The sequence below is a fragment of the Diceros bicornis genome, chromosome 12 (assembly GCF_020826845.1).
Source record: "Diceros bicornis minor isolate mBicDic1 chromosome 12, mDicBic1.mat.cur, whole genome shotgun sequence".
Lineage (NCBI taxonomy): Eukaryota > Metazoa > Chordata > Mammalia > Perissodactyla > Rhinocerotidae > Diceros > Diceros bicornis.
In genome coordinates this window covers 19,524,664-19,542,449 of record NC_080751.1, presented here as the reverse complement: position 1 = coordinate 19,542,449, position 17,786 = coordinate 19,524,664, and the positions used below count along the sequence as shown (strand labels likewise).

The 17,786-nt window shown below is 46.1% G+C and overlaps 1 protein-coding gene across 3 annotated transcripts in view; it reads left to right on the top strand.

The window, feature by feature from the left end:
* The window catches only part of ARHGAP25 (Rho GTPase activating protein 25), an 87,758-nt gene that overhangs the window by 55,635 nt on the left and 14,337 nt on the right, over positions 1 to 17,786 (top strand). For all 3 annotated transcript variants that reach the window (XM_058551053.1, XM_058551050.1, XM_058551051.1), the window contains 2 exons: positions 11,363 to 11,570; positions 16,633 to 16,765. In XM_058551053.1, the coding sequence (XP_058407036.1) occupies positions 11,363 to 11,570; positions 16,633 to 16,765 (341 nt within the window). The remainder of the gene's footprint in view (positions 1 to 11,362; positions 11,571 to 16,632; positions 16,766 to 17,786) is intronic.

The following is a 17,786-nucleotide window of genomic DNA, read 5'->3' as shown; positions in this document are numbered from 1 at the left end:
CTTTCTCTCTCAGAGGAAAAGTCGAAAGCCGTATAATGGCTTACAGTGCAGAATCTGCCCCCCCCATTACCTCTCTGACTTTGTTTTCCAGAACCCTCTCCCATGCTCTTTTCACTCCTTGCTCTTCCCCAAACATCCTGGGCACATTTCTGCCTCAGGGCCCTTGCACTTACTGTTTCCTCCACCTGCAATCCTGTTTCCCTGGGAAGCTGCAAGGCTTGGTCCGCTGCTTTCTTTAGGACTTTTCTCAAACAGCTCCTCAGTGAGCCTTCCCCTGATCATCTCATTTAACAGTGAACTCTTTCCCCACCCAGCCCTCCATCGCTCTTTCCTGATTCATTTTTTTCCTTAGCACTTACTCCCTTCTAACATGCTAAACATTTTACTCATTTGTTCATAGTTGGTCTCCCCTTATTAGAGTAAAAGCTCCTCATACTAGAGTGAAATCTACTTGGCAGGAATTTTTTTTCTATTTTGTTCAGTGCTGTATCCCAGCATCCAAACCATGCCTGACATAGTAGGTGCTCAATAAATATTTATTAAATGAGTAGGATAAGGAATGGCCTCCTCTCCCCATGGAAGAACTGTGTTCTACTCCCCTACACTTTCTTCTTTATTAAATGATGATCAACTTATGTGAGAAATTATTCAATAAGTGGGTTGCTCCTTCTAGAATGATCTCCCTCCAAGTGTGTTAATGGTGATCTTTGATGAAGCTCTTTATGGATCACAGATCACTTAGAGAATCTGATAAAAGCTATGGAAACTCTGCCCAGAAAAGTGTCTAAGTGAAACTATTTCACATTCAACTGCAAAATCTTTTCAGACCCCTGCAGTCCATCTGTACGCCCCAGGTAATAAATCCCAACTTTAAGTTTTAGAAGTCACTCTAGTGACAATTCTGTAACGCTAAGTCCTCTTCCTGCCCCAGTCCCCTTTCCACCTCCTTTTCTCCCTTGACGGGAGAGATGACCCACGTGGTTCCCACAGCACACCCAACTTCTTCCCCTTGGCTCCTCCTGCCTCGTAGCTGGCTCTGAACATTTCTCTCTCCTTGTCTGATTCTGGGACCAATTCCAAAGTGTGTGTGTGTGGGGGGAGATTTTCAGACATCAACTCGGTGTCCTACAATTTAACTCAATTCTGACACTATCTACCCAGAGACAGCATCAGATTCCACAGGTTAAAGCCTAAGTCCTACAAGACTGCTCCCAACCACACACACACTTCAGATGCCAGTCTCAAGTCCAGATTATCACCTGTGCTTTTGACGGGCTGGCTATAGATTGGAGGTTCCAATGACCACCTCTCTGGGTTCGAATAATTTGCTAGAGCGGCTCACAGAACTGAGGAAACCAGTTTACATACTAGATTACTGGTTATTATAAAAGGATATAACTCAGGAAGAACCAGATGGAAGAGATACATAGGGCAAGGTATGGGGAAAGGGTGCAGAGCTTCCAGGCCCTCTCCAGGCACCACTCTCCTGGCGTTTCTACATGTGCACCAACCCAGAAGCTCTCTGAACTCCGTCCTTTTGAGTTTTTACGGAGGCTTCATCGTGTAGATATGACTGATTAAATCATTGGCCATTGGTGATTGAACTCAATCTCTAGCCCCTCTCTCCTCCCTGGAGGTCGGGGGTGGGACTGAAAGTTCCAACCCGATAATCACATGGTTAGTTCCACTGGCAACCAGCCCCCTTCCTTAGGTGCTTTCCAAAAGTCACCTCTTTAACATAACAGAAGACACCTTTATCGCTCTCATCCCAGGAAATTCCAACAGTTTTAGGAGCGCTGTGCGAGGAAATGAGTGGAAGGCCAAATATATATTTCTTATCATAAATCACAATATCACACCTTGGAGAGCAGTACCTTGGTACAACTTGGTATTTCAGCCTTTTCCTTCCTAGCCAGCCAATTTATCTTTTTTTTCACTACCCTCTCCTAAGGGCCTGGCTGGAAAGGTTAGATTAACTTTTCGCCAGAAGGTCTGGATGCAATCCCAGGTTTTCCCAATTTAAGTGGGAGAAAGAGAAGAGAGGCGATCACATCTTGAATTCTGGTGACTTGTTCCCAGGCTCACAGCTGCCCATTTTCTCCAAACCACCCCCTCCTTTTAGTAAGAGGCTCTGCCTTCCCTGGAGCCCCACATTGAAGCCTGATCTCTGTACCATGCCCAGGAAGCAGACAGTTCACATTGCAAATTGTTGCTCAGTCAGTTCCTGCCTTGCCCTCTTCTTCTGGAGGCTGGCCATCTGAGATTTTTCTCAGGCCGTAGATACTGCACTACATTGTGCATAGCTCTTCTTGGCCCAACCAGAGTGTAAGGCCCTGGGGCACGTCCCATGTTTTAAACATCTTTGTGTGTTTGCCAATACTAGGCATAGAGTGTATAAATATTGAATTGTTATATGCCTTGGGTTTCTTTTCTTCCTCTCATTTCTTAAGTTCTCTGCATCCTTCAGAGCATGATTTCACAATCCACAGTATGGGTTAGCCTGTGGGAGTGTGCTGTCTCTGTGATTCATTGTTATTCCATGTGTCTAGCTCTTTCTTGCTTGCTAAACTGGACATTAAGAGGATAATTTTTACTTATTTCCATTAATTCCTTCATCTTTCCTTCCCCAAGATCCTAATGCCAGACAGATACTTATTTATTCATTTACACAGCAAATATTTCTTGAGCATGTGCCATGTGCCAAGCACTGTGCTAGCACTGGGAGTACAATAGTGAGAAAGAGAGAGAGAGAAGAGAAAAAAAAGACAAAGTCCTTCCTCTCAAGGAGCTCACATTCTAGTAGAAGACACAAAAATTAATAAAAATTCCCAAGGAGAACCATAAAATTACAACTGTGAAAAGTACCGTGAAGAAAAAACACATGATGCCATGTAGGGGAAAAAAAAGTCTTTGTCAGGAAGTTCAGGGAAGACTTCCCTGAATTAGTGATGATTAAGCTTAAATCTGAAGGGCCAGTAGAGGCTAACTAGGCAGAGAAGGGAGAAGAGGAACAGTGTCTCAATCAGAGGAATAGCATGTGCAAAGGTCCTGTGACAGAAAGGAGAACAGGCTCTGCAGTGAGAGGAAGGTGATAACAGTGAAGTCAGCCTTGTTAAAGATGTCAGTTTTCATCCTAAGGTGGCTTGAACAGGGTGGTGGAGGTGGAGAGAAGTAAACAGGTTTGTGCAATGTTTGGGAGGTAACATGCCAGGACAGGGAATTCAACATGGAAGGAGAATCTGGTGTCAAAGATGAGTCCTTGATTCCTGGCCTATGAAAGAATGGACGGATGGACACTTGGTTGGCAGCATCACACTGCCCAGGGCCCTTCCTGGCAATCCTTCCCTGCTTCTGACTATCCCCCGTGATGCTGAGAGTCCATTTCAAGTCTCCTGGGTATGTCCAGTACGGTTGCTGCACTATTTGCTAAGTCTTCTCAATGGGAGAGGGATATCATCTTGTTTTATCCAACTACCCACCTCCAAGATCATTCTCTCTGAAGGCTTCACTGAGCCACGTGCAACTCTGAAAGCATTTCCAGGGAAGGGTGGGCTGGCTTCATCAACGCTAAGTGAAATCCTGTGTTCCTGCCAGACGCTTTGATATATGGAGCAGTGCTGGTAAGGGCTTGTGTGTGGGATTTATTTTTTATTTTTTTAATCCACCTCCATGGTATCCCTTGAATGGCAGTTGACAATTAGCTGCTAAGTAAAAGGAGGCACTTATTTTTATTGCGGGCCCTGACAGCTTTATGTTCACTCTTTAAAAGCCAAGAGTCCTGTGTGTAAAGGTGAGTGGGGAGGGGAAGTGGTGTGGGAAGGAGGAAGGGAGGGCCAGGGGCAGGTGCCGACAGATCCCATGGTTTCCGTGCCAGAGTCAGGACATGAGCAGTATTTACAACCATGTGCTGATCTGGAAGCGAGAGAGGATGGTTCTTCCAGCTTGGGGAGAAGGAAAGGCCTGAGGCTGGCCCGGCAGAGGCTGCGACTCCGCGGCCCCCGCCATGCCTCATATTCCCAGGATGCCGCAGTGGGAACTGGGCTGTGGCTTTCCTGCTTTGGCATTGCTCTTTTGCTGGAACTTCAGGAGGAAAACCCCCAAGCTCCGAAAGAAAGGTATTTCCTCCCTATTTTGTGGTTCTATTCTTCCACTAAAAGACACTTTGCCCAGCTCTCCTTCCCTCTCCTGTCGGGAATGGGGATGCTCCTGCAACCGAGACCCTGGGAAGCAGGTACCAGTGCTGGGCGGATGGGGCCAGCGGGAAGAGGGGAGGAGGGGGCGGGGCGGGGCTCCTGGTGGCCTGGGCCGGACTGGAGGCGGGGTGGAGAGGGGCTCTGGTCCTCCTGAACCCAGGAGTGTCTGAGCGATGATGAAGGAGGGAAGAGGTTAGAAAGGAGGTGACCGCTAATCCCTCCGTTGTCACTTCCCCAAACCAACCCAGTGTCCTGAGGTTTTCTAGCAAATCTGGAGAGGGGACTCGAGAAGTAAAGGGTGGAGGATGGCCTGTGAGCAGAGACTGGGCAGCTTCCCACCTGTCTCCCTCTCCCCTGAAGACTTGATGATGTCTGAAATGTCACCTAGATAATGTTATTCCACTGACTTTAAACAAAAGAGATTAAAGCACTGAATTTAGAATCACAGGGCAAGTATGACCTTGGACAAATTCCTAATCTGAGTCTCAGTTTTCTCATCTGTAAAATGGAACGAGAATATCGACTTTGTAGGGTTTCATATGAGGATTAAATGAGAGCACATGTGAAAGCTTCTAGGGCAGTTCCGTCATAAATTCACTTAATTACATATTATAATTAATTACTTAAGATTTGTACCTGTTAAATTGGAAATGCCTCCACTGATGGTGTCTGGTGCAAAGTGATAAGCAGTTCTGAGGGAATGAGTGGCTGGGTGAGGGTGGAAAGAGCAGTGGGGCACTGGGTCGCTGAAGGACTGGGTGCACTGAGGAGGGCATGGTGCAGGGCAGGAGCCTGGGTTTTGCCCCGTGGTGTGCTGGGGTGGAGAATGGTCTTTGACTCCCTCCCACCCCACTGTCTGCTCCCCTCCTCCTTCACTGGCCCCTTCCCTAGTTTTCTTGGGATTTCTCGGGTCACCTGTTTCCCTGTATCTAGGCTATTTCATGTTCCCCCAGGATCAATGGGTGCTGATCAGCACCTAGAAGGCAGAGGTAAGTAGAACTCAGGATCGGGTCTCTGGAGTTCCAGGGATGTTTTGGATTCTAAACTCCCCATATGTGATCTGAGATGAAGAATGGCAAAGCCTGACCTGGACAAACTAAAGAAAGCCAGGATGCTCTTTCTCTCGTGTGAGAAGGGACCCTGTCAGTCCTGGTGCCTCTAGAGCACGCAGTGGTCATTTCTTGTTGGAGGAAATAGCTTTGACTGATTTCTAGGCTGGAGATGTAAAGTTCGGAGTCTTCAACCTTTGGGTGACATTTAATGCCGTGAGATAATGAAGTATGTGCAGAAGAGGAGAGGAAGGTCTGGGACACTCCAATGTTTAGAGGACAGGGTAAAAGGGAGGAATCATCGGAGGAGGCTGAGAAGGAGCAGCTAATGAGATAAATGGAGAACTAAGAGAGTGTACTAAAAGCCATGTAAAAAAGTGTCTCAAGAAGGAGGGAGTGATTTGCTGTGTCACATGTTCCTGACAGAGCAGTTAAGATGAAGACAGAATTTGACCCCTGGATTTTAAAAATGTAAAGGCCATTGATCTCTTAGACAAGTGCAAGTTTGGAGAAGTGCTGATCAGAGTGCATTCGAGAGAAAAGGGGCGAGATTGGGAGGAATGGGAGACGGCGGGTAGTCACAGCTCTTTGAGGACTGGTCCATCATATGCCAGGCTCTGTGCCAGGAAATAAAAATAGACGGTGAGCCAGACAGGCTGTCTGCCTTTGAGGAGCCCGTAGTCCAGTGGAAGAGAGAGGTGTTTAAATAAATCATCATAAAACTACATGAGAAGTGAGCAAACAGAGGCATAAACAGGGAGCTCTCTGAATTATCAGGATTTAAATCAGCGATTTCTGTGTTATATTAGGAACACAGACCACCTTAAGATTCAAGTGAAAGTTATAGAATCTATCTCCAGAAAAATGAATATTTGGAGATACAGGCAGATTTCTGAAGGTTACATTCCAGTAGTATGAAATAAATAGTATACAAGTAAATCATAAATAAAGATAATTTCTGATGATGATGAGGGTCAAGAAGGAAATGAGACTGAGTTATGAGATAGATTTTGACTGAGGGATGGAGGGTGGGAGACACTACTTTAGAGATGATAGGTAAGAAAGGCCTTTCTGGGGAGAGGACATTTGAGCTGAAAGCATAGTGATGAGTAGGAGCCAGCACCCTGAAGAGCTGGGTAAAGAGCGTTTCAAGCTGAGGAACAACAGGAGCAAAGGCTTGGAGGCAGGAGTAAGTTTTACTCCTTGGAGGGGAGAAAAGATGTCTGTGTAGCTAGATCCTAGTGAACTAGGGAAAGGTTAGTTAGAGGAGGGAGTGACTGATGGCCTCTGAGGAGAAGGCATCTGAACTCAGGCTTGCTGCAAGATCAGATTTCCAGGTGGGGAGAAGGAGGAAGGGCATCAGCTCCAGAGTTTTCAAGAGCAAAGACCACTTTTCATTCCTTCTATCATAATCTCCAGCTACCAAAGAGGGTGGCCCACAGCAGATGTTCAGTCAATATTTGCTGAATGGTTTTGTGAATTCCAGTGGAAGAAATTTGCAGAAAATTACGATAATTTTTTTTGTGTGTGTGAGGAAGATCAGCCCTGAGCTAACATCCAATTCCAATCCTCCTCTTTTTGCTGAGGAACACTGGCCCTGGGCTAACATCCGTGCCCATCTTCCTCTACTTTATATGGGACACCACCACAGCATGACTTGACAAGCAGTGTGACGGCCTGTGCCCGGGTTCCGAACGTGGGAACCCCGGGCCGCCAAAGCGGAGCGTGCGTACTTAACCCCACTACGCCAGCGGGCTGGCCCCAAAAATTACAATAATTTTGACAGTAGCAGTGAGGATAGAGAAGAATGATGGTTTAAGGCATATTTAGAATGTACTGATCTGTTTGGAAGGAAACAGGGGTGTGCAGATAATTCCTTTGCTAATTGGGTTAGCTGAGTGCAGGTACCTTGTGTTAATGGACTTGTATTCTCAGTGCTTAGAAAAGTGCCTGGTGCTTGATTGACTGAATGCTACTGCCTGCAAGGAAGGCTACAGGAGAAGTAGTGATTTGGGAGTGTTGCGGTAGGAAGAGAGTGACACCGGAGAACACTCTAAGAGAACTGCCATTCAATGTTGGACTTAAGGGAAGAGAGGGGGCAAGAGAAGAGAGAAATGGAGATGGAGATGATGGAGACATAGAGAGAGATCTAGACCGAGTATGCAGATTTATAAGTTATCAGTTTGTGGATGATATCCAAATGTATGGAAGCATATGACCTTTCCCAAGGAGAATGTTTAGAGTGAGAAGACATCTGAGTTGGAATGCCAGGAAATGACACACTAAAGGAGCAGGTGGAGGAAAGGAGACATTGAAGGAGACAGCACAGGAGCCAGCAGGGAGATGGGAATAGAGTGGGAGTGGATGGTTTTGTAGCCACATAGGGAGAAAGTCTTGAGGAGGAAGGAGAATCAGCACCATCAGAGTCTTCAGAGAAGACCAGTAGAGTGTGGAATGAACATAAGCCAAGTTTGGCCATTAGGAGGGCACTAGAAGTCTCAGTGAGCGGGTTGAATAGCAAGATGCAGGCTGGTGAAGCAGACGGAGACGGCTCGAGAGGTTGAGAAGTGAGTAACAAGGGAAGAAGTAGAGGCTGTGAGGGTGGACAACTTTCCAGAAGTAGGCATGTTTTTCTATGAGTGTGTTGGTGAAGAGAAGACAGGCAAGTATTTGTTGTTTGCATGAAAGCTGGGATGGGAGATTATTCTTTAATAAATTGGCAAAGACTTAGACTCATGTAGGCTCTTGCAATAGAAAGAGAAAAATTTAAGACAGGAAAGGGAAGGAATGAAGTCCTGGTAAAGGTAGAAAGGGGTGGAACCCACATTGAAGAAAGCTTCACCTTAGAGGAAAGCACAGGGTCCTTTTCTTCCTCCGGGAGAGGACAGGCAGACAGACAGAGGAGGAAAGATATGGGGATCAAGGAGTTCGCTTACGATGTCCTCCATTTGGGGAGATAAGGGAAAGAGGAGACAAGGCCACCTGCTGAGACAGAGGGGAGGGAATGGGTGGTGAGCTCAAGGGGAGTGGGGACGGTTTGGAAGCAAGGTCTCACCGAGATTGGAAATAGAAATTTCCACGATATGCTATGCTGTGTTCTCTTGTAGCTCCAGTGGCCTGACAAAGGCGTGGAGAGAGTATCAGGAATCGGCAGGGTAGAGATGTTGGAGGGAAAAGGAGTGTTGGGAAATGAGAGAACTGGTGAGGGTGACATTGAAATGACTGCCTGTGGGGTGTAGGAGGAATAGAAGATAAACACAAGACAAGTCTGATAGACTCCGACGAGGAGAGAAGTTAGAGGCCTGGCTACACAGAGGGGTGTAAGAAGCAGCTTGATTCCAGATCACTGCCCAGTGGAGCGGCGGCCTCGGGGCCTCAGAAATGGAGCTCACACTTGACAGCTTTGACATCTCTGTGCATACCCTTCCATACTGTTTGGGCCATCTTTCCCTCTCGGGGTCCACCAGGCTCCTTGAGCCCAAGTTTCAGCTGCTCTGAAACACATCTGCCTCTCCCTTGGTGGTGCCCCTACCTGGACCCTGCAAAGGGAATTTTACAAATGCCATGTGGTCTATGTTTTAAGTCAGATCATCTCAATCATTTTCTTCCAATTTGGTGAAAATATCTGTCCAGCTCCTTTCACAAAGAGGAACCTAATTCTATACAATTATTGATATTCTCTAATTGTTTCTCATTATTTTATATGTAGTCATTTCATTTTCATAACTCAATGGTACATTCATTGAAAACAAGAACCATGTCTTACATTCCCTTGTCTGCATAGACCATTCCATGTGGCCTATGGACACGTGGCTATATGACACAAGCTGGCACATGGCAGGACACTCGATAATTGTTAGCATGTAGCTGAATTTATTTACTGAGGAGATCCCTACTAGTGTTTAAACTAAAGAAATGTCAAAATTACCATTAATCAGGGAGAGCATTTGCTTAAAGATGAAATGATTCGTTAAGTAATTTAGCAGAATTGATTGACTATCTTCCTTGGGCCAGGCCCCATGCTAAACAGTGGGGATGAAAAGAGACCCTCCCCATATTCGCAGCATCAGGGAACTTAGAGTTGTGCAGAGGGCACAGGTACCTACAGATAATTACAGCACAGTGTGGAAAGACATTGGGTCATTCAAGAAGGGTTGTGAGTATACAGAGTACAGATGGAGTGTCTCAGGCTGGGGTCAGGGAAGGAGTGGCAGAGGTGATGATATTTGAGTTGGGCCAAGGAAGACAAGTAGAATTCCAGCAAACAGGGAATGGAGAGATGAACAGACTGGGCAGCGAGAAGAGACCGTCCAAGGGCATGAAGACTGGAGAGTGCTGTGGGCTTTGGGAACCTCAGGCTGAGGTGCCTTTGGGAGTGTGGCAGGAAATCAGGCCAGAAAGGTAGGTGAGGGCCAGGCCAAATGCCATCCTAAGGAGTGCCAGCCCTTGTTTAAAACTTCAGCCCAGAAATATTTAACCATACAAAGTCTCACTGGAATGCTATGACTACAACAGACAATAGCCCAGCAGATCTGGGTGGGAGTAGGGAGTACAGAGGCCCACCTGCTCAGCTCCTCCGAGATCTGATGCCCTCACCTCTTGGCACCTGATATAATGAGGGAGGGGCCTGCCTCAGAGGAACCCCTGGAATTTTGAGGGATAATTTGAAAAATGCTGCTGTGGCAATTGGGGAAGAAGTGGATGACTGTTAAAAACGGGAGATGTGCTCGGGTAGATCTGTGGTGTAGAAAGGTAAGGAGCAGGAGAGTTTTGAACATATTAGAAGAGACCACAGCAGTCGTAGATGAGAGAGGAGTCCAGCCTAGTGGAGGGCAGTGTGGGGGAGTGGAGAGGACATGGTGGATTCCAGAGCTCGCCACATTAAGGTGGAATCCATATTAATTAGAGACTGCATATAGGAGACCAACCAGAGAGAGAGAGAATCATGGGGAAAACCAAAGAACTTTGGGAACTGATGTCCTAGGGATTGAAGCGGTCGGTGTGGCAGAACCCTGCTTATGACAGAGGGAGAATCAGGCAAGACAGAGCTGAAGCCATGACCTGTGTTTTGAACCTCCAGGACATGAAGGGCATGGGAGGCTGGTGGGAGAATGGGTAGCCAGCGATTGTCCTGATTTATAAGCTAACTTGCTACACCACTGGGTAGCTCCACTGGGGTGCGGAAATTAGACAGCCAAGTGCTAACAGGGCTGGGGTGGAGCTGGTCCACACATGCTTTGCTAGAGGCAGTATAATTTGGAAAAATATTTTCGGAAAGCAATTTGCATACTATCAGGTGGTAAAAACGTTCAAACCACTTGACCTAGTAATTCTACATGTGAGAATTAGCCCTGAGGAAATAGTTCAAAAGAATGAAAAGCCTATGTTCATCCATCCAAATGTTAATTAATTAAGCAATTAATTAGAAATTACACATTGCACTACATACATTCCAGGAACTCTGCTAGGCGAATGAACATGTTCGCTGTGGCAATGTTGACAATAGGAAAACATAGTAAGCAACCTAAATTATCAAAAATGCCTCAGTGGTTTAATACAGTGGGATATCCATGTGATAGACAATCATGCTTTAAGGCTATGTGACACAAGCAGAATTCAAAACGGCCTGCTTGCTGCTGTGGTTAAGAGCACATTCTCTTGAGTTTGTTGCCTGGACTTGAATTCTGACTGTGCCAGACGCTGGCACCTGACCTTGGCAAGTTCGTCAGTGCCTCTAAGGCTCAGTGTTTTACTCGTAAGGCGGGTATGACGATACTACCACTTCATGGGGTTGCTGTCAAGAGTAATTGAAAAAAGGTGTGCAAGGGCTTAGCACAATTTCTAGCACACAACAAATAATAAAAACGAGTTATTTTAACTATGTAAAAATGTGGGTGAATAGAAAAAGACTGACAGAGACTGCTGCAAATTTATAGCCCCAGGAAATATTATGGGTGATTTGTCTACTATATTTTGTTTAATGTCGTTTGTTTAGTACCTAAAACCTTTGAGATTGTAAGCAACATGGGAAATCAAGAAAGAAGCAAAGCACTTTGACCTATCAGTTCATCCAATGGAAGCCCAAGGGTGATGGGCAGGTCCTGTTTTTTGTCTTCTCAGCGGTGTTTGGTCAGCGCTTGGATGAGACTGTGGCTTATGAGCAGAAATTTGGCCCCCATCTGGTGCCCATCCTGGTGGAGAAGTGTGCAGAGTTCATTCTCGAGCATGGCCTGAATGAAGAGGGCATCTTCCGACTGCCTGGGCAGGACAACCTGGTGAAGCAGCTGAGAGATGCTTTTGACGCCGGGGAGCGGCCCTCCTTTGACAGGTACGCTGTGCTCACCTTGCCCTCCCCTCTGCCTTGCTCTGGTGAGAGGACCTCTCTATTCTAGTTGAGCTACAGGACTTGCACAGACACTTCCAAGAGCCCTGGCTTGCCCCAGGAGGAGCCTTTTGTTTCGCTCATAGTCAGAATTTGGGAGCCTGGAGCACAGTGAGGAGCGTATGTTGATCATTTATGTGACAGATGATGTGAACTCAGACTAGAGCCTTGCTGGGCAGTCAAGAAATGTTTAGGATATCAGGGCGAGAGAAGTGCAGAGTAGGGGAAAAAGATGGGACCTAGCTCCAGGCCCACCCACCAGGGCAGATGAGAAAGCTGGCTGTACAAACAGACTTGGTGTGGTGGAGGACGCACCATATCTATATCCAAGGGCTCCAGTGGTCTTCCTCAGCTTTCCAGAAATGACCAGAACTAGGACTTCATGTAGGTTGAGAGGTCACAGTACTGTGCAATTCTGAACTTAGTTCTGAGCCCTTTTGGAGGGAGTACATACTGACCTTTTGGCAGCCTGGCATTCTCCGAAGTCTCCTGTGTGGAGGTTGCCTGGCCTTGTTTGGGACATACCAGGTGTAGTGACGTTTCTGCCCACCATCCCCCTCCCGCCCCACCTCATCCAGCCAGCCAGCCGAGATTTCCTTCTCTGCCATGCCCAGCTAGTATAACCCTGCCCTGACATTGTACACTCTGCTATTGTGCAATATTCGCCTTGGATGCCTGCATGCGCTTGTCTGGCAAGAAAGAGTCATTGTTCTTTCCAAATCAGCAGCGCATAGACCAAGGTTTATTAAGACAGGCCTGAACTCTACCCAGTTTCCAAAGGTTGAAATTCCCCAAGAGCTTATTGACGACCAAAGAGTAGGGCTGATCCTGGGAAAATCATGACGAGCTAAGTGTCTTGCTGTGTGGACAGTCTGATTGTGCCCTCTCCTTCACCTCCCACTCCAGTCACCAACGCTGTCCATTCTCCCTCCGAAGTATCTCTGAGACCCACCTGTTTCTTTCCATTCTCACAGCCACTGTCTCAGTTTGCCCCATCATATTGTCTGTCTTTGCTGCCCTTGAAATGTAATAGGTTAATTTACCAGGGGTGCTGTATTTTAACAGGAAAGTGAGGGTGGAGTTGTCACTAGAACTGTAGCAGGTTATGCCATCAAATTTAAGGACCTTTCAGCAGCACCGTAAATCGCACTTCATTATCAGGCACCTGTTCAATATAGTTCAAAGCGCACTACCTTTATATTCACTTTTCTTTTTATGTTTTTAATTAGCTTTGAGTTGATCAAAAGATACAGGTGGGTGATTGCTAAAGCAATGGGAACAGTCAGCCAGGAGGGATAGAGGTGACTGTGGGGGTGCCAAATGCCCATCCTAGGCTTGAGCTTAAGCGCCTATAAAGTCAGCCTGGGTGGTGGAGTCAGAGTCTTTGATTCCTGTGAAGTATTTGAGGCTGGAAGGAGGAAAATTACCACACCTTGTCATGACATCTCCATCCCCAGAACAGAGGGGTAGAGTCTACACATCCAGAAATAGAAAGGGCCAGCTGGGGCTCCTCAGGGTCCTCCCAGGGCTAACTCTTGGGTCCACATGACCCTTGTGGGTATTCATCTGAACCTCGACAATGGTCATATGCTTGGTTCCACCATAAGATCCCCCAAATAGCCTCACTAGAATAAACAAAAACAAAGGAGCTCTTATTTGGTAGATTCTAGTGAGGGTATATCTGGTTCTCATTAAACATATGAATAAGAATTTAAAAGTCTTCTTGTTGAGTTTCTACTGGGCTGGATATGGCCTGGCCACACAGCTGGTGCACTTCCAATACCTACAATTCTGTGAGAAACAGACATAGAGACACGCTGCGTTATAAGATCAGTGCTACAAGGGGAGGGTGGGCAGAGCCATCTGAGGGGCCTTGGCTAATCTCTGGTGGATCAGGTGTGGAACTCAGAGGCCACCTGGCTCCTGACTTGCTCTTAACACTTGATTAAAAAAAATCATTTAAGGATGTTGGAGGAATAGCAAACTCAGGAAACATCATGCTGGAAATTTAGACTATAACTGTGACATCTGAGTCAGCCCTGTTACAATGGGGGCACAGACATTAAACCAAAAATCTGCAGAAATAACTGTATAATTTCCATTGTGTTGAGTGCTAAAAATGAAAACTAGGTGGTACTATGAGAACTTAGAACAGGGGGCTTTTGATATGTTCTCGTGGATTTAGGGAGGTCCCCAAGAAAATGACATTTAAGCTGAGACAATAAAGAAGCATGAGGGTTAACCAGTCCAAGCAGCATTATCCTCCCCTGGTGAAATGGATCCGGAAGCTTGCTGGGGGTTTCAGTGTTCTAAGATGGTTTATACAGCCAACTGTGTTCTTTGATTATAGCTTTGAAGTATCTACACTATATCTGTGGTTATAACATGTTTCTCTTTTCTAATGTTGGATATTTTTGCTGTCTTAGTTTCTCTCAGTTAAACTATCTAGTAGTTTGTCTTTTTTTGTTTTTTGTGAGGAAGATTAGCTCTGAGCTAACATCCGATGGCAATCCTCCTCTTTTTTGCTGAGGAACATTGGCCCTGAGCTAACATCCATGCCCATCTTCCTCTACCTTATATGGGACGCCGCCACAGCATGGCTTGATAGGTGGTGCCTCAATGCGCGCCCGGGATCCGAACCTGTGAACCCCGGGCCGCCAAAGCAGAGCACGCACACTTAACTGCTATGCCACCAGGCCGGCCCCTAGTTTGTCTTTTTTATTGTTCTTTCTCTTCAAAAGATTCCATTTTTTGACATCTATATTGTTTTTCTCATTTCAAATTTTTTGGTTTTTACATTCATTCTGTGGGTGTGTTTTGAGTGTTGGGGGCTGTGCTAGGCAATGGACAGTGCATCAGCGAATGGAACCCTGGAGGCAGGAGGCCGGAGAGGAGGCTGGGGCAGAATCCTGGCAAAAGACGATGGCCTTCTGAAATAGGGCAGTGAAAGGAGGGGAGGGGCTTCAAGGGATTCACGTGACGTTTAGATAGTAGAATTGAGGGGCTTTGGAAGACTAATTGGATGTGGGGTGAGAGAGAGCCCCCAGTCAAGCAAGAGAGCCTGGATTCTGATTAAGACCACTGAGTGGACTGCGATGCAGGGACATTAGGAGAGGCCGCTTTAGGCCTTTAGCAGAAGGCTGTGCCTACAAACTGTCAGCTGATTGTTGTTCTGCCATTTTCTTGGGAGCTTCTCCTGTATTTTGACAAGAGGGCTTTGCCCAGGGGCGTTTTTTAGGCAGTGACTCAGCAGGGAAGGCTTCTCCAGAATCCCCAGGTTAAGTGAAGGTTCCCGCCCTCGATTTCCTGAGGGCAGCCGTGGAGCATGGACCGGGCTCTGTGCCAGCTCGAGTTCTCCTTGGAGGTAGAGAGTTCACAGGCTGCAGATGGGGAGCCTTTTCAGAAGACAGCTTTAACCACTGGTTGTCAAAAAACAAAAAATAAAAATTTATACCAAACGCCAAGACAGAGCTTTACCGTCAAGTCCTGGTGTTCTTGTTTCCGCTGCCTCAAATGCCTCCCTGCTCCTCTTTCTGCCCAAATCCACGCCTCCCCACTCTCTCCTCCACGAGGCATTTCCACCCAGCGATTCTGTATTCCCCATTGCTGAAACCGAGGAGACACAGATTGTCTGAACCTCTTACCACATCACAGCTTTCAAAACACTACCAGGACTGCCTCTTAAGAATATCAGTTTCTCCTTATATGAAATAAAGAAATACTTCTTCACTAATGAGCTTCCAGTATATGACAGATTCAGACATTTCCTCTTGTAGAGTTGCAGAATAAATACAATAGCTCTGTAAACCAGGGGTCAGCAGACTTTTCTTAAAGGGCCACGTATGAAATATTTAGGCTTTGCGGGTCAGCTGGTCTCGGCCACAACTGCTCAACTCTGGTCTTACAGCACAAAATCTGCCCAAGATGATACAGAAACGAATGAGCGTGGCTGTGTTCCTGTAGCACTTTATTTATGGAGGCTGAAATTCGAATTTCATATAATTTTCACATGCCATGAAATATTCTTCTTTTGAGTTTTTTCCCCAGCCATTTAAAAATATAAAACCCATTCTTAGCTCACAGGCTGTACAAATATAGGTGGTGGGCCAGATTTGACTCCTGGCCAGGGTATGTTGACCCCTGCTGTAAACCAGAGAAGCTGGACTGAAAAGCCTGTGCCTCTTCCGGCTAATCAGGCAATTGTATGAATGTTGTCTCAGTTCCTGCAGCAGGGCCTCCTCTGTCCACCCTCCAGGCTCATGCATATGCTGCCTGTGCCATGCTGGACTCCTCATCATTCTTCAGATCCTGTCTGAAGAGTCTCCTGTGGCTCCACAACTCTGCATTGGGTGTCCCTTTTCCACGTTTCCATATGGTCCCAGGTCCTGGACTTCCCCTGTTGTCACACTAACCGCATAGTATTGTAAAGACTTGGTAACGTTTGCCTCTGTGCAGCTCTGTGGCTCAATGAGGCCAGGTGCCCTGTGTGTTCTTCAGGTTCACTGCTGAAATTCCAGTGCCTGACATAGTATCTTGCAACTAGTAGGTTCTCTCAATGCTTATTGATTGAATGAATGATTACATAAATATATGAATGAATCTCAGAAATATCTGAAACTCTCTGAGGGATGAAAGAGATCAGTGGACCATGGATATAAAGGAGTTACCACATGAAAAATTAAAGACTAAGTAGAGAATGCTAAATTGTGAGGTATTAAGTGACTTGGAGAAAAAAGAAAGCATTGAAGACTAAAATAGTTTCTGCTTTAGAAAAAGTAGACCTTGAACTTATCTTTGAGGTAGTCAGGTAGAAGAGATAAAGAAAAAGTATTGAGGGTTATTAATCTAGAAGAGAGATTAGCAAAAATGTTTTGGTTGGATACATCTTTATTGGACTCTACTCCTCTGTAAAACTTACCTTTGGAACCTGGGATTTTGTTCAGTGGATCACCGAGGGGAGGTGAAGAGAGTTCTGGAGTTTCAAAAAGCATTGCTTATTTTCTTCCAGAGATACAGATGTGCACACGGTGGCCTCCCTGTTAAAGCTCTACCTCCGAGATCTCCCGGAGCCGGTGGTTCCCTGGAGCCAGTATGAGGGGTTCTTGCTATGTGGGCAGCTCATGAATGCAGATGAGACAAAGGTTTGTATCTCATTAGAGTTAGTTGTCCTGCTTCAGAAGAAAGTGATAGTTACTGAACACTATTCTGGTAGGCAGGCAACAGTGGGTCAGGGGGTGCCATATCTTTTGGTGAGACACTTAGTCAAACTGGAACTTCCTCAGCAACAAAAGGCAAAGGAAGCGAAGCAAGGTGATAGTCTTCATGGGGTATAACAATCCAATAAGAATTGGACCATAATCAAATACCCCCAAGTCACTTTAAAATTAGTAAGAGAAGGAGGATGCTTCTGAGAAGGGTTTCAAGCAATATGGCCTTGCTGAGACCCACTGGGACACAAGGACAGGCTGGCCAACCTCTCGGACAGGTGAGAGGTCAGAATGTTCTGGCTGCATAATGACCATGAGTGTCAGGCGTGGGCATACAAGGAATGCATGTGCCAGGGAGAGGAAGGACAGGGAGCTTTTCTTTGTTCCTTTCACCTGCAGCTGCCTATACGGTGTGTAGTCACCTCCTGTGACATCATGCTTGTTAGAGTGCGAGGTCACCAGCAGGATTTTTAATCCTCTGTAAATTGTTTCCTGAAAGGCCTCATAGTCAACACTCAGCACACTGGAGTCATAGTAATTAAACAAACTAACCAATCAACAAAAGAAATCAATAAAACCGAGCTAACAACAACAAAACCTTTATTGTTTTCAACCAAGATTTGCAAAACCCAAGGGTCCATGATGCATTTGTGTTACACTGCTAATACAGGGGTCTAACTGCCCACTTTTGGGAGTTTGGGTTTTAGCACTACTATGTTAAAAGCTCTCTCTGGCAAAGTGGCGCACAGAAAAACCTGCAATGAAGACCTGGATTTAACTCTGATTTTGCCATTAGGCAAATCATGCATCTTCTATGAGACTTAGTTTATTTACTTTAGTCCAATAGAACTTTCTACAATGATAGAACTGTTATATAGCTTCACTGTCCAGTATGGTAACCAGCAGCCACACATGGCCATTGGGCACTTGAAATGTGGCTAGTGCAACTGAGGCA